We start from the raw sequence: 16,131 nt of genomic DNA, 5'->3' as shown, positions 1-16,131 counted from the left end.
GACTAGATGTTCTTGGCCTCACTCGGTACAAGTGAATTAATCGTCTAGTCAGAATGTGTTCAGAAGTACACAAATCACATATTTGTGGTCACCTGACCACCCGATCTTGCCGCAGACACCACAGAATCCTGACAGTATGCTGGGCACACACAGTGAGAACTCTTCAGTCACGTAGAGTCAGTGCAGACTTGGATGCCTGAGTTTGTATAGGTTCTCGAAGGGGTAGAGCGTGAAGTAGCTTATAATATGAACCAGGGAATCAGGTGCAAGTTGCAATTGAAAAATACTTTCCTAAAATAGACTAAATATAAAGTAGATGTAAATTTGGATGAAATATAGTAGGCTCTGGACGAAATAATTCACTAGACTCTACTTTTATTGGGGCACCATCAAAAAGTAACCTCTAGTTTTGCGGCACATATGGGGCATCCCAGTGAAAGAGACTCATGACAACTGTTGCTACCTGTACTGTACTGTACTGTTGCAACTGTTGCTACCCTGATTCCATTCTAAAGTAAGAGAATCCTGAAAAAAGATATTTTGTCCCTTTTGTTGCTTTAACTCATTATTTTTTGTGTGTGTTGGAAAGAACTTACCGTATATACTTGAGAATAAGCCGACTCGAGTATAAGCCGACCCCCCTAATTTTTCCACTAAAAACTGGGAAAACTTAATGACTCGAGTATAAGCCTAGGGTGGGAAATGCAGCAGCCACCGGTAAATGTCAAAAGCAAAAATAGATACCAATAAAAGTAAAATTAATTGAGACATCAGTAGGTTAAGTGTTTTTGAATATCCATATTGAATCAGGAGCCCCATATAATGCTCCATAAAGTTTATGATGGCCCCATAAGATGCTCCATATTAAAATATGCCCCATATAATCCTGCATAAAGGTTAATAGACACATTTGCCCCATACAGTACTGCAAAAAGGTTAATAATGGCCCCATAAAATGCTCCATAGAGACATTTGCCCAATATAATGCTGCACAAATATTGATTATGGCCCCATAAAATGCTCCATAAAGATATTTGCCCCATATAGTGCTGCACAAACGTTGATTATGGCCCCATAAAATACTCCATAAAGATATTTGCCCCATATGCTGTTGCTGCGATTAAAAAAAAAAATAAAATGCCATACTCTTCTCTCGACGCTCAGGCCCCCGGCACTTGCAATACTCGTTCTGGCGCCGCTGTGTCTTCCGCGTCCTCTGCACTAAAGTTCAGGCAGAGGGCGCGGACTAACCACATCATCGCTCCCTCTGAACTGAGCATCACTGCAGAGGACGCGAAAGGTGGAGCGGCGCCAGAACGAGGAGAGGTGAATATCACGCAGTGCTCCCCCTCCCCATTATAATCACCTGCTCCTGGTGCGGTCCCTGCATCTCCAGTCTCCGGGCGCTGAGAGCTTCTTCCAGAGTTGAGCGGTCACCGATACCGCTCATTACAGTAATGAATATGCGTCTCCACCCCTATGGGGGTGGAGTCGCGTCCATATTCATTACTGTAATGAGCGGTGTCATGTGACCGTTCAACGCTGGAAGAAGCGGTCAGCGCCCGGAGACCATAGGAGATGCAGGGACCCTACCAGGAGCACTTTCAGCCTAAAAAAAATGAGGTGAAAATCTCGGCTTATACTCGAGTATATACGGTATTCTGTATTTTGCAAACCATATTAAACATGCCAAACAATATCTTGTATAACCCAAGGATATTTGCTATGACATCTGCTTAGTCACAAGGAAAACAGTTAAACTGTAACTCTCTTGCCAGGTATCTTTTCAGCATAACCTGTCGTTATGTTTGTGCCTGACAAGTAATACTATTGCTGCCCTTTATATCAAATCTATCCTGCATTTTAAACAGTCTTTTTTCCTGCACTAGATGCATCAGCAGGTTCCCATTGTGCTTTTTTGTTTCCCTACAGGTTCACCCTCCTCCCTCTCAATAGACTTCTATAGACAACAGCAACCAAAGAACAAAGGAGTACCAAAGTCCAGAATACCATATTTAAAAGCAATAACAAACTTTATTGAACAAACTGCACAATTAGAATATATAAAAAATAATCAAATGTATATATGCGGTAAACAATATATACTCAGAACACAGAGGTATCAAGGAGAAAACATCACGGTATGCCGGATCAAATGCAGGTCACACAATGCATCCCACAACATGAGTATCAGGTGCAAACTAGAAAAACATGGCAGTATATAGGGTCCCATAGTCAATCATGGCATCACAAGCCGTACCCAAATAAATACAGGGATCCAAACCCGCCGTTAGACCACCATAATAGCGCACTTACCCATTGTCAGTATAAGGGGGAGTAGCCTGCACTTCACCCGGCGGCCCCGGACGCGCGTTTCGCGGTGTAGCTTTATCAACAGGGTTCATGCCGTGATGTTTTCTCCTTGATACCTCTGTGTTCTGAGTATATATTGTTTACTGCATATATACATTTGATTATTTTTGATATATTCTAATTGTGCAGTTTGTTCAATAAAGTTTGTTATTGCTTTTAAATATGGTATTCTGGACTTTGGTACTCCTTTGTTCTTTGGTTGCATCTACTTGGAGTTGTCCATTTAACTGGACACATTTAGGGTGTCTAGGGAGGGATAGATACCCTCAACTATATGAGTTATTGGTGTCTTTTGATTATACATGTACATGTTCTATAGACAACAGGTGCAATTTGATCCCTTACTGAAGGCAAATTTGTAGACAGATTTGAGCAGTTTTTGACAGTGAATGATCAGTGCAGTGGAGAACGAAAGAAACTGATATGTGGGAAAGAGGCATTTCTCTAATAATATATAAATTAATATTTATGAAGCTTTGTAATATATCATTCATATATGCAAAAAGGAATACAATTGTAGTTACAGATTTAAGGAGAATAAATCAACTTATTAACTTACCCAAAGTAAAGTTTAAAGGCTTACAGGCAGTTTTGACTTGCTGCATGAAGTTTTCTTAATTGGTTGATTATCTTTAAAGAGGCGACAAATTAACCTATCGAAGACCATACCTAAAGCACTAACAATGCTGTAGTAAAAAGCTATATTCCACTTCACATTAAAAAACAAACAAAAAATTGCTTCAACACAATTTACAACGGCATAACGTAAACTTTGACGCCTTTTATATCCTTGTGTAATTACCGTAACTAAGACACTGGTCTTAAATGTATCAGCATTTATTGTTGGTGCTAGATGTACTGTATTTGCTATTGTTACTTTTATTTTTATTTTTTTTTTACTTTACTTATCCTGTCATCCAAATACAGTAATACTGTCTGGATAAAAGAATATGAGTTTAAGATTCTTTTCATTATTTTATTGTTTTTTTTTGTTGTTTTTTTAAACAGCAACAGGCTCCACTCATTCCTGGACGTGATCTTGACTGGGTAGAGGAGATTGCAAAGGCTCATCCTCATGACTGTATTTCTCTTCCGTCTACTCACCCGTTGTATGTTCTGTATACATCAGGCACTACAGGACTGCCAAAGGTGACTGAATGAAATCGAGGTTCAGCCCAAACAAAAATTCCCTGGAGAGATAAATCATTATATCTTGGCATAATTTCCTTAGTATGTATAGAACTGCGGTCTGGCTATAGATGTACGGTACCTATGAAAGGAAACCCTATTCACAGCCCCTGACTAAGGCTAGCACTGAAACGCGCGTTGGGGACTAGTCCCATTCCAGCAGGAGGAGATGAGTATAAATATTTGCATCATCATTGTACTTAACAGTTTATTTTGTAAATGTTCTATGCTATCACAATTCTGTCACCTGTATAAAGACTACTAAAAGATTATCATATCCATTGCAAATTATTCCTATTGAATTGGGATAACATTACCTTACCTTGACCTTACCTTATCTCCTCCTGCTGTGTTTTGTCATCTCCTCGCGGTGTACTCAGTTTCTTTTTCACCTTTTTATTTGATTTTAAAATAACTAGTAAAAATACGTTTTGTAACTGCCCAAGGTGGGTATCCATATTTGGGGCCTGCTCGGCCTTTATTCACATTGACACATGGTAAGGCTTTAATACTACAACTTAGGACCGTCCCGATTTGGGTGTACCTTGACGATGGTGGGATGGCTTTTACACTTTTTTGATCAAGTACCCTATGTTATGTATATGCACTACTGCTTTTATTTATTTACTTACGGCAGGGTATGTGTTCATTTTGTTTCGGTCTTAGATTTTGTCTTTTTAATGGCCAGTTGCATGCATACCAACTTATACTCCAGTTATTTTTTTTCGGTTAAGATGATAGAAAATAGACGAAATAAAACATTACACTGAAATCCAGTATCTAACTATGTTTTTGTTATAGGGTGTTGTGAGAAGTACAGCCGGCTATGCAGTCATGTTGAACTGGACAATGTCTGCTGTCTATGGGATGAAACCCGGTGAGGTAAGGGGACCTTTTGTGCACTAATCAATATGATATATAGACCTAATCTGACCCCGACAATTAGGCTTGTGTCTGGTGTGCAAAACTAGAGTTTATTTGTAGAAACGTGAGCAGAGTGTGGTATACAGTATATCTTGTGTAATAACTTAAAGAGTAAGTAAACTTTTTTATTTAATCATCAGTCTTTGAAAAGTTCTGAATTTTATGCTTTCCATGTTCAGTCGATACAGATTTTCCCATCCCTGAGATAGGAGATTGAGAGAATTTACAGCAAGATGTCTGTGTCGGCCTCTATCTTCTCCCTCTATAGAATCTTAAAAGAACCAACTGTAATCTATCTCAATAATGAGAAAATCTGTCTAAACCGAACATAAAAATGACAGATTTTACCCATAAATTGAGAATAAAAGATCAATCCAGGAAGAGAAAGATGAATCCGAAATAAGATACATTTCAATGTTGCATATTTTTATGTGAAGTGTTGATGTGTTAAATAAAAATTATAGGGGTTATTACTAGGGTTGAGCGACTTTTGTTTTTATAGGATCGGGTCGGATTTCACGAAACCCGACTTTTTCAAAAGTCGGGTCGAGTGAAATCAGTCGATCCTATAGAAAAGTCGGGGTCGGCCGAAACACGAAACCCAATGCAGTGCATTGGGTTTCTAATGGTTCCCAGGGTCTGAAGGAGAGGAAACTCTCCTTCGGGCCCTGGGATCCATATTAATGTGTAAAATAAAGAATCAAAATAAAAAATATTGAAATACTTACCCTCGGACGCGCCCTGGTTGTAACCAGGAGTCCTCCTTCCCAAGAATGAGCGCCTGAAGGGCCTTCGATGACGTCGCGGCTTGTGATTGGTCGCGTGAGCGGTCACATGGGCGTCACGCGACCAATCACAAGCCGCGACGTCATCTAAGGTCCTTCAAGCGCTGATTCTTAGGAAGGAAGGCTGCGGGTTAGAACCAGGGCGCGTCCGAGGGTGAGTATATTCCTAATAGGTATATACTCACCCTCGGACACGCCCTGATTCTAACCCGCAGCCTTCCTTCCTAAGAATCAGCGCTTGAAGGACCTTAGATGATGTCGCGGCTTGTGATTGGTCGCGTGACGCCCATGTGACCGCTCACGCGACCAATCACAAGCCGCGACGTCATCGAAGGCCCTTCAGGCACTCATTCTTGGGAAGGAAGGCTCCCGCTTACAACCAGGGCGCGTCCGAGGGTAAGTATTTCAATATTTTTTATTTTGTTTCTTTATTTTACACATTAATATGAATTCCGATACCGATTCCCGATATCTTAAACATATCGGGAATCGGTATCGGAATTCCGATTCCAGTTCAGAAGATCGCCGACCTCATGGCCGACCCCACACAGGGGTCGGGTCGGGTTTCATGAAACCCGACTTTGCCAAAAGTTGGCGACTTCTGAATCTGGCCGACCCGTTTCGCTCAACCCTAGTTATTACTCTTTAACCAGTTCACGACTGCCATTAACCCCCTTAGTAACCAGGCACAATTCCATTTTTGTTTTTCTATATATGGTTTACAGAGATACATTTTTTTATTGTGGAAATATTAAACTAATTTTTGTGGGTTTTTTTATGATCCACAATGCTTCATTTTTATGTCATTATCATATTCTCTCGCTTTTTTTTTTTTTTGGCCGATATCAGGCGATTTCCAAAGAAAAATAAGAGAAATAAATGTCTGTTTTTCCCGTTCTTTAAAAAAAAAAAAAATGATGACCTCACAGGGCCACTAAAATACATTTGAAAATTTGTTCCCCATTCTTTAACAATTATTTTTATATCTTATGCACTTTTTCTTAGTGGGGCAGGGCTAATAACAGCATTTATTTGATTTTTTTTTTATACTTGTTGTTTTTTATTTATGTATTTTTAATTTATATTTACACATTGTGCCCCACATAAGGTCATAAAAACCCTTGGGATGTGGGGATTTAAATTATTTAATTTTTGTTAATATTTTCATCTTATTTTTCTTATACCAGGGACTGGTATATTAGCTCCTGCAGCTCCTGCTCCCTCCCGATACAGAACGATCACATGACCGCTGTATATGGAGGAGGAAACACTTTTTTATCGCTTCCTATTACATTATATGCTTCTTCAGCAGTATACTGCAGTGGAGAAAACACAGATGGTGATAACCTGCTTGTGTCTTCTCTATGGGTATTCTGGTTTCTCTGTCTGACAGCCCTTTTTGAACATCTTACCAGAGTAGGAGGGAAACTGAATGGATGTTTAAGGTCTATGGGTGGTCCAGAAGAAGTTAAGTGTCTTTCTATAGCACAGTCCTATTAATTCGTGGAGCCACCCTGTAAAAGCAATGACAATCCAGTGGTCTTCAGTACAAAAATGAATAATTGAAATGGTTACTAGTTTCTTCACTTGAAATGTTTAAAACCTGATAAATTTAATTCATTTGCTAACATGTCCAAATATTGTATGCCTCTACAGGTATGGTGGGCGGCATCTGATCTAGGTTGGGTTGTTGGACACTCCTATATTTGTTATGGACCATTATTGCATGGCAACACATCAATCTTGTACGAGGTATGAATATAGTGGTTAATTGATGATAGAAAAGTTTTATGAAAAACATTCCTTGTGAAAACATCATGGAGTAATTCTTAATCATTCGGGGATGTGTGGATTTTTACTTATGTAGAGGTGTACACAGCCATAGAAGTTATGTAGGTTCTCGGTCTAAGTGTGAAGCAACCAATAATGCAATCCTATAACGTCATGTTTAGGATTGGTAATATTAGCCTTCTGAACAATATGTTATGAAAGTTAAATAGTGATGGGTGGACCCATGAATGTTAGGGTCTGTTGAGTTCAGCCGAACATTAAAAAAAGTTTGGTTCGGGTGCCTAAACTCGAACCCAGGCCCCATTCAAATGAATGGGTGGCCCGAACAGCCAGTGTTTCCCACGCTGTTATCTGTGTGACAGCACTAGAAACAACAGCGGTAACCTTTCATGTTACCACCAGTCAGATCGCTGCTGTTCGCACGCTGTCACACAGATGACCGCATGTGACCTAGCAGCTGTGACCAGCGGTGAAAAGGTTACAGGCATTCACAGGCATCTGATGATGAGATTACTATTGTCATCATCCTACACCTTTTCTTGCTCATAGCAGCGAGAGAAGGCAAGGCTGATGTGAGTATTCACTAGTCGGCACCAATAGTAATGTCACTGGATAATTTGTGCAGTGCATGTGTACTTTAATGTATATATATTAATTGAAGAAATAAAAGAAAAAAATGGCATCATATACCCTCTATTCTTGATAACTAGAGCAGGCAAAGCTGACAGCTGTGGGCTGCAGTTGTTAGCTGTAAGCTTTTTCTTCGCTGGTTATCAAATATAGAGAGATCTCCACACAGTTTTTAAAAATTATTTAAATCAATTATTTTTTTTAAAAAAGCATAGGACCCCCCAGACAGCTGGGAGCTGGTATTCTCAGACTAGCACGTGGCCATGGATATTGGTCTTCCCCAGCCTAAAAATGTCAGCCCGCAGACGTTATCATTCTCAGCTCAGTGTCTCTTGGATGCATGGATGCAGAGTTGGGCAGTCGCATAATGTCACCGCTCAGCAATGCATCCAGATGTAGCTGAGTTGGGCTCTTCATGGAACATATGGAGAACATACAAACTCCTTGTAGATGTTGTCCTTGGTGGGATTAGAACCCAGGACCCCAGCGCTGCAAGGCTGCAGTGTTAACCACTGAGCCACCATGCTATTTCCAGGAACACATGGAGTATCGGCGGGCAGGTGAGGAATACTGTGGTTTTTTATTTGGACGATAATAAATGGGTAAAAGAGGGTTGTGGAGTTTTTGTTTCAAGTAAATGACTTTCCTCTGTGTGTTTTTTAACTTAAAATTACGGGGTTAGTAATGGGGCGTCTGAAAGACGTCTCTCCATTACTAATCCCTGGGCTTGATGTCAGCTGACATTACAAAGCTGACATCAACCCCACAAATATTACCAGCACCAGGGCAAGTGGGAAGAGCCATACAAAGCACCAGAATTGGCGCATCTAATAGATGCCCTTTTTCTGGAGTGGCTATGGGTTGCTATTTTTAGGCTGTGGAGGGCCAATATCCATGTCCCCTTCCCAGTCTGAGATTACCAGCCCCCAGCTGCTTGCTTTCACTTGGCTTATTATCTCAAATGGGAATGGGGGAGCACTTTCATTTTTTTTTTTATTATTTATTTAAAAACACTGGAGGTGCAGCAACTGCTGGGTGTCGCTGGGTGTCAAGACCCGGCTGCTGGGAACTGAGGTGATGTCAGTAAGGTTTTCTCAGTTCACAGCACTCATTTCTCGTGAGTGCAAGGCCTCTCTGAACTGAGAACCTCACTGCCAGGTCACCTGAGTTCATAGCAGATGGTTCTAATCTGCACAGCGCCAGTGTCGGACTGATGAACAACCAAGACTGCGACATTCATCAGTTCGAGCTGTTGTAAGACCTGGTGGCTGTGAACTCAGGTAACCTTGAAGGTTATTTGAGTTCACAGCCACCGAGTCTCCCAGCAGCTGCTAGGCCCAAAAACCTCATGGGAAACTGAGGGATACTTTAAGGTTACTTGTGTTTCCTACTGCTGGAACACCTGGAAGCTGTGAACTAAGGTTACCTTGGTTGTGTATTTTACTGTACTTGCTAATAAAAATAAATGAAAAAAAATGGCTTTTGGTCCCTGTGATTTTTATAACCAGCTGAAGGGAAGCTGACGGTTGGGGGCTGATGTTAATATTTTGGGAAGGGTCCAATATCCATGTAGGTTTCCAGGCTATTAATATCAGCTAAACGCTGTTTACTTAGCCTTTACTGGTTATTATAGGGGAGACCCCTCCTAAAAAAAAATGATGTGAGGTCCCCCTATATTATCTAACTAACAAAGACTAAATAGACAGCTATGGACTGAGATTAATAGCCTAGGAAGGAGCAATGGATATTGGCCTCCTCCTAGACTAAGAACATCAGTCCTCAGCCAACCCAGAAATGGCGCATCCATAAGATGCACCAATTCTGGTGTTTAGCCTCCCTCTTCCCACTTGCCCTTGTATGGTGGTAAGTGGGGTAATATTTGTGGGGTTGATGTCAGCTTTGTAATTTCAGCTGACATCAAGCCCAAGGATTAGTAATGGAGTGGAGTTCCTTGCAGCTCCAATGTCTTCAGCGTCTTCTGACTTTGTGACGTTTCAGGGCAGAGGGTGCAATGACATCACTAAAGCACACCCTCTGTGCTGAGCACTGGAGTGAGTCAGAAAATGCTGAGGAGACTGGAGATTCGTGGAATTTTTTTTATGTGCGGAGCATTTTACTTTATGGAGCGCGGCTGCCTGTGACCGGCGGAGACAGCATTAAGGTTACCGCTGGTTACTGCAGTCATATTCTCTGCTTAGTGTTTTATGACTGGCGTAGAGAGCAGTTGCATCACTGATGTGATCATTCACCATACCATCCGGATCCTTGTGGGACATGGGCATTAATGGATTATCGACAAAAAGGTAAGTATAACTTTGCTTTTTTGTTTTATTTTTTGGTGAATAAATGGGTAAAAGAGGATCAGTAAGTTTTATTTTAAAAAAATAGGACTTAGTAATGGAAATGCATCTACCAGATGCCTTTCCACACAAAGTCCTGGGCTTGATGTCAGTGATCATGAAAAAACTGACATCAACCCCACAACTATTACCCCACTTGCCACTGCAGCAGAGCAAAAGGGAGGAGTCGGGCAAACCGCCAGAATTGGTGCACCAATTTACTATTTAATAAAGCTCCCACTATGATCCGGTGTAATCTGTTCTCCAAATCCGGCTTATGCTGCTCTACGCAAGTCCCAGCGACTTTGAAGAGCAGTGATGTCAGTAACATTACTGCTCTTCACAGTCGCCATTTCTCGCTAAGCGCATCATGAGCCAGATTTAGGGAACCTCATGGGAAGCGCAGGATTATGTCAAACCTACGTGGGAACTTTTTTTATTATAAATTGATGAACGAGAGACAGCGTCTTGTTTTTATTTATCTCTTTTTATGTACTTCATGTTTCCGTTTGTAGACTATGTCGGACCTGCTTGTATTTGTTATTTTTAAAATAAATTGGTGAACCAGGGAAAAAGTTGGGGAGTATTTTTATTTTTTTTTAAGATAAAAGTATTTTTGTGTGTGTTTTTTGTTCTCCTTTTTATTACTGCGTCAGTAATGAGTGTGTTTGATAGACACCTCTCCATTACGAACACGAGGGCTTGATGTCAGCTGTGTTTTTAGACAGTGTTTTTCACAGCTGACATCAATCCCAACAACCATTGCCTGATTGCCAACGCAGCAGAGCAATCGGGAAGAGCGAAGGGGAAGTGCTCGAGTTGGCGCAGCTAACATGATGCATCACTTCTAGGGTGGCTGCTGCTATATTTAGGCTTGGAAGAGCCCTATAACCCATGACCTTCCCAGCTTGATAAAATCAGCTCGCAGCTATTTTCTTTAGCTTTTGCTGAGTATCAAAACTGGGGGGTAGCCCACATAATTTTTTTCATTAATTTATTAGCTCGATCTATCCTATATATCTATTATATCTATCTACATTATTTTAAATATCTATATCTTTGCACATCTTTAACACCTAAAAATCTGTAATTTCTATTCAGGTACATGGCACACAGGTAACAATGATTTTGGGTGTGAAGAGGTTGAAGAGTATGACTACAATTTTTGCCCTATATTGACCGAGATTCAATAAAATGTGCTTCTTTGATAATTTTTTCTTTCTTTACTCTTGAAAGACTTTTTAACTAGATCATTTCTAATTTGACTTAATCACCTGCTGCGGCGACATAAAACATGAATACTTCCTGTAGATAAAAGCAAGGTATAACATTTGATGTTGCTATGGAAACAATGTGCTCCGGTGGCCCTTTTTATCAGCGTCTTTGTTTCTGTTAACAAAATCAAGATGTAAACAGTGACTAAACATTATATTAGTTTTTTCCATTAGCAGTAAAGCACAAGCTGTGCAATAGTTTGCATGCTAGAAAAGAACAAGTGTTTTCTTTAGAATGGCATTTAAATTGCACTTAGACGTTGTCTTTTACATTATTACCTTGGTGGCCCCCGTCCTTTACTTCCATACAGTGCTCTTGCTGCTGCGTCCATTCTTTACTTCTCAAGAACCTTTCTGTCAAGTCTATTTTTTGTTAAATACACGTGAAAAATGTGAAAAATGTTAGCGTGCAAGGTTTGCATTTCCTGTTATTCCCGGTAATACATTAAGCTGTTCGCGAGGGTGGTATGAGTAGCGTCTGCGGTAAGGGCATTTTCTTTTTCGTCATGTTTGTTTGTTAGTGAATTTTTGGAGGTGTGAACTCTAATGTAGAAGCAATATAAATGGAATTGGTTGTTCACATTGGACAATAAACAAGGATGGTGGTATGAAAGTGCATCGGTGATTTTAAAGGGAAGCTGTCACCAGTTTTATGCCTTATATACCCTGCCTATCACTTTTAAAAGCATGTCAACGGGGTTTTCACAACAACTTTATACCCTCATAGGTGCCCCTGCATGCATCTGAAATTCAAACTACGCGGCCTGGTCCGATGGGCGAATCCAGATTGCTATCAGCACCACCCCAGTCGCTTCATATGCCGCCTCTTCTCTCTTAGGCTACTTTCACACTAGCGTTAACTGCAATCCGTCACAATGCGTCGTTTTGCAGAAAAAACGCATCCTGCAAAAGTGCTTGCAGGATGCGTTTTTTCCCCATAGACTTGTATTGATAACGCATTGCGACGGATTGCCACACGTCGCATCCGTCGTGCGATGGATACGTCGTGCTTTGGCGGACCGTCGGGAGCAAAAAATGCTACATGTAACGTTTTTTGCTCCTGACGGACCGCTTTTTCCGACCACGCATGTGCGGCCAGAACTCCGCCCCCACCTCCCCGCACCTCACAATGGGGCAGCGGATGCGCCAGAGAAATGCATCCGCTGCCTCCATTGTGCAGTGCATTAAACGCTAGCGTCGGAATCTCTGCCCGACGCATTGCGACGGGGAGATTCCGACGCTAGTGTGAAAGTAGCCTTAATGTCACCCACACAGTGGGTACTGTACTTAGTGGAATCGGAGTCTGGAAGAGCGAAGTCACTTCTACGGCTTCACTTCTACGTCACCAGCACCCTGGCTGTTAGGTGCAGATGAGGTGCGCCTGTGCAATTCTCCGATTCCACTGTGCAGGCGCGAGAGTTTGAGCACTGTATGGATGACGAAGATGTCAGCTTCCATCAAGATAGAAGTGGTGGTGATTGAAGGGACTGATGCAGAACTGAGTGCATTCTGGATTCACCAATTGTACCACACCGCTCAATTTACATGCAGGGTTGAACATGAATAAAAGACTTTTTTGGGTGTATGCAGGGGCACCCATGAAGGTATAAAGGGGTTGTTAGGGCCCCGTTTACATGATTTTAAGGGTGATTGGTATGGTTTTTAAGGTATAAAACAGGTGACCGTAATCTCTTTGGTCAATTATTTGTCATCCAGAATTTTCATAAAATCAGATTAAAGAGCATGGCTTTCAATTTAAGAAGATTGGACAGACACTTAAGACAACTTGTAAAGAGGTTGTCCTAATCATCTCGGTAATATAGTATCTTCTAAATAGCTCGAACAAGTAAAAAAATCTGCAAAGTCCTGTACATGGCGTAATAATCTTTATAAACCTATAGAAAAGATGTAATCGGGCTATGAAGGTCTTCGCCTTGTTGTGATTGGCTACAATAACTATGCAGACGTGATAGATAATAATGTTGAAACCGCTTAGGAGCAACTGCCTACGGAGTCTGACTGGTATGATGAATTTAACCACTGACTGGTGTATGGAAAATCCAGAGGAAAACAAATAAAATCAAATCTTGGTCTTGAATAAGCTTGTCTAAAAATGACGCGTTTCGAGGGAATGTGCCTCTTCTTCAGATATGCTATGTCTTTATATGTGAAGGCGAGACAGTAATTCGAAATGCGTTATTTTTAGATAACCTTATTAAAGCTACTATTTTATTTATGCAAGCCTTTTAGCATTTTATTATTTTTTCTTTGGTTGGTATATAAACTGCTCACTTGAACTGTGAGGGTGCACTTTTTTAGTGCACTAATCATGTAGAAGGTGGTATGATGTTATGCAGCTGTATGGGCAGAAAAATGGTCTTCTTGTATCTTTAAAAGGTACCGTAGCTCTAAAATATGATATAATTCTGAGAATTTGTAAGTATTTTTGAATAACTTAATAAAACCATCCACAGGGGAAGCCAGTGGGAACACCAGATGCCTCTGCGTATTTCCGGGTCCTGTCTGAACATGGAGTAGCCGCCATGTTTACTGCTCCAACTGCAATTCGAGCCATTCGTCAGCAAGATCCAGAGGCGGCCTTAGGAAAGCAATATTCTTTATCAAAGTAAGACTGATCTTTCCACGGAATTGTTACTTGTTTCATAGCTAAAACGTATGTGTGGGCCACAAGTAGTCTATTTTGTCAGACAGTGAGGTGACCAATAATTTGGTTGGAATCCGTTGTTTGAGCAGTTATTAAAATGAATGAACCGAACATCAGTTGATTTCTTAAAGATTGCAGTTGCTTCTATGTCAGCTTTAGTAATACGGTACTTTTAACTAAGGTCTTGTCAGGAGATAAAACCAGTTATGTGCATGCGTTAAAGGGAATCTGTCAGCTGATTTTTGCTATGTAATCCGAGAGTAGCATGGTGTAGGGGTGTGATGTGTCACTTACTAGGTGACGTGTGAATAAAATCAGTGTTTTATCCGCAGGAGACTAGGGTCTTGTGCCTCCTAGTCAATTGTTCTGTGTAACTCCGCCCACAACTGATTGGCAGCTTTCTGTGTATACTGTCCATTAACAGAAAGCTGCTAATCAGTCATGTGGGCGGAGTTATACAGAGCATGACATTCTAAGGACCACTAGATCTGTCGCAGAGAAAACAGTGATTGTATCAAAAATGACAGCATGTAGATCAGTAAGTGAAACATCGCTGGAATCAGTGTTTGAGCCCCTACACCTGCATCAGGCTGCGCTCCTATTCTACAGAACTTTTTTTATGTGTAGCTCATGTGTAAATTGTATTATGCAATGAAGGACCACAGAGCCAGGGCAGTATTTATAGTTAGCTGCCCTAGGCACCGAGATCTCCTCTTAGGCAAAGTTCACACTGGGTGTTTTTGCTGCTTTTTTTTCCTGTTTCAAAACCTGGGTGCTTGGCAGGAAAGAAGCTGCGGCAAAAACGTTGTGTTTTTTGCAACGCATTTTTTTCATGCAATTCAATGGGTGAAAAACGCTGAAAGAAGTGACATGCTCTATGTCCACAAATCGCTGCAAAGCACAAAATACTGATGACAACAAAACCAAGCTGTGTGCATGAGATTTCTGAAATCTCATAGACAAAGCTGGTACCGTAAAACACAGCTGAAAATTAGCACACAAAAATGCAGCAAAAAACGCTGCAAAAACACTTAGTGTGAACATAGCCTTAAACTGGGGCTCTCCTGTGCAATTTGAGAGAATTAGCAAGTATAGTATTAATTTAAAGTGGTTTTCCACTACTGGGACAACCTCTTCCCAATCAATATGTTTTCTGCATATAAAATAATGACACCTATACTCATCTATGGTGGCAGACGCCTCTCCTTTACTAACCTCGGGACTTGATGTCACGGACAATACAAAGGTGACATCAACCCCCCCAACTATCACCCCACTTGCCACCGCTACAGGGCAAGTGGGAAGAGCCGGGCAAAGCACCAGAATTGGCGCATCTAATAGATGCGCCTTTTCTGGGCAGCTGCGGGCTGCTATTTTTAGGCTGGGGGGGGGGGGGGCAATATCCATGGCCCCTTACCAGCCTGAGAATACCAGCCCCCTGCTGTCTGCTTTAGCAAGTTTAGTTGTCAAAAAATGGGGGGAGCCACACTGTTTTTTTTAATTATTTATTTAAGTAATTAAAAAATACATAGTGGGGACCCCTTTATTCTTGATAACTAGCCTTGCTGAAGGTGATAGCTGACAGTTGCAACCCCCACCTGTGAGTTTTTTGCCTGGCTGATTAACAAAAAACACAGGGGAATCCACGCTGTTTTTTTTTAAAAATTATTTATTTACAGCGCAGGAGCGGCTGATGAATACTTCCATCCATCGCTCCTGCTCTCACTGTTATTAGCGACAGCAGATGTCAGATTTTGAGAGCTGTAGTCCCATCAGGTGATATCAGTGACCAGAGGTAAACTTTATACCTTCGATCACAGCTGAGCGCTCACTCTGTCTTTTGACAGTGTGGGAACCACAGTTCTCTGACCGTTGGGGATGATTTCACCGCCGATCAGAAGTGATGTTTGCCACGCTGTCATGCACATTACAGTGCAGCAAACACTGGATGTTTGGGCCCCCCATTCAACTGAATGGGATATGGGTTCGGGTCCGGGTACTGTTCTGGTACCCGAACCCAAACTTTTTGTAACTGTTCGGCTGAACCCACCGGATCCGAACATCCAGGTGTTTCCCCATCTCTAGTTGTAGTGTGATAGTCTATGGTTGTTTTGCTGCTTCAGGACCTGGAAGACTTGTTGTGGTAAATGGAAAAATGAATT

The 16,131-nt window shown here is 41.3% G+C and overlaps 1 protein-coding gene across 3 annotated transcripts in view; it reads left to right on the top strand.

The window, feature by feature from the left end:
• The window catches only part of ACSS3 (acyl-CoA synthetase short chain family member 3), a 298,198-nt gene that overhangs the window by 232,681 nt on the left and 49,386 nt on the right, over nt 1-16,131 (top strand). For all 3 annotated transcript variants that reach the window (XM_069764424.1, XM_069764422.1, XM_069764423.1), the window contains exons 6-9: nt 3,382-3,522; nt 4,363-4,443; nt 6,927-7,022; nt 13,779-13,930. In XM_069764424.1, the coding sequence (XP_069620525.1) occupies nt 3,382-3,522; nt 4,363-4,443; nt 6,927-7,022; nt 13,779-13,930 (470 nt within the window). The remainder of the gene's footprint in view (nt 1-3,381; nt 3,523-4,362; nt 4,444-6,926; nt 7,023-13,778; nt 13,931-16,131) is intronic.

The sequence above is a fragment of the Ranitomeya imitator genome, chromosome 4, assembly GCF_032444005.1.
Source record: "Ranitomeya imitator isolate aRanImi1 chromosome 4, aRanImi1.pri, whole genome shotgun sequence".
NCBI classification, from domain to species: Eukaryota; Metazoa; Chordata; class Amphibia; order Anura; family Dendrobatidae; genus Ranitomeya; species Ranitomeya imitator.
This window is presented reverse-complemented; position numbering and strand designations above follow the sequence as displayed.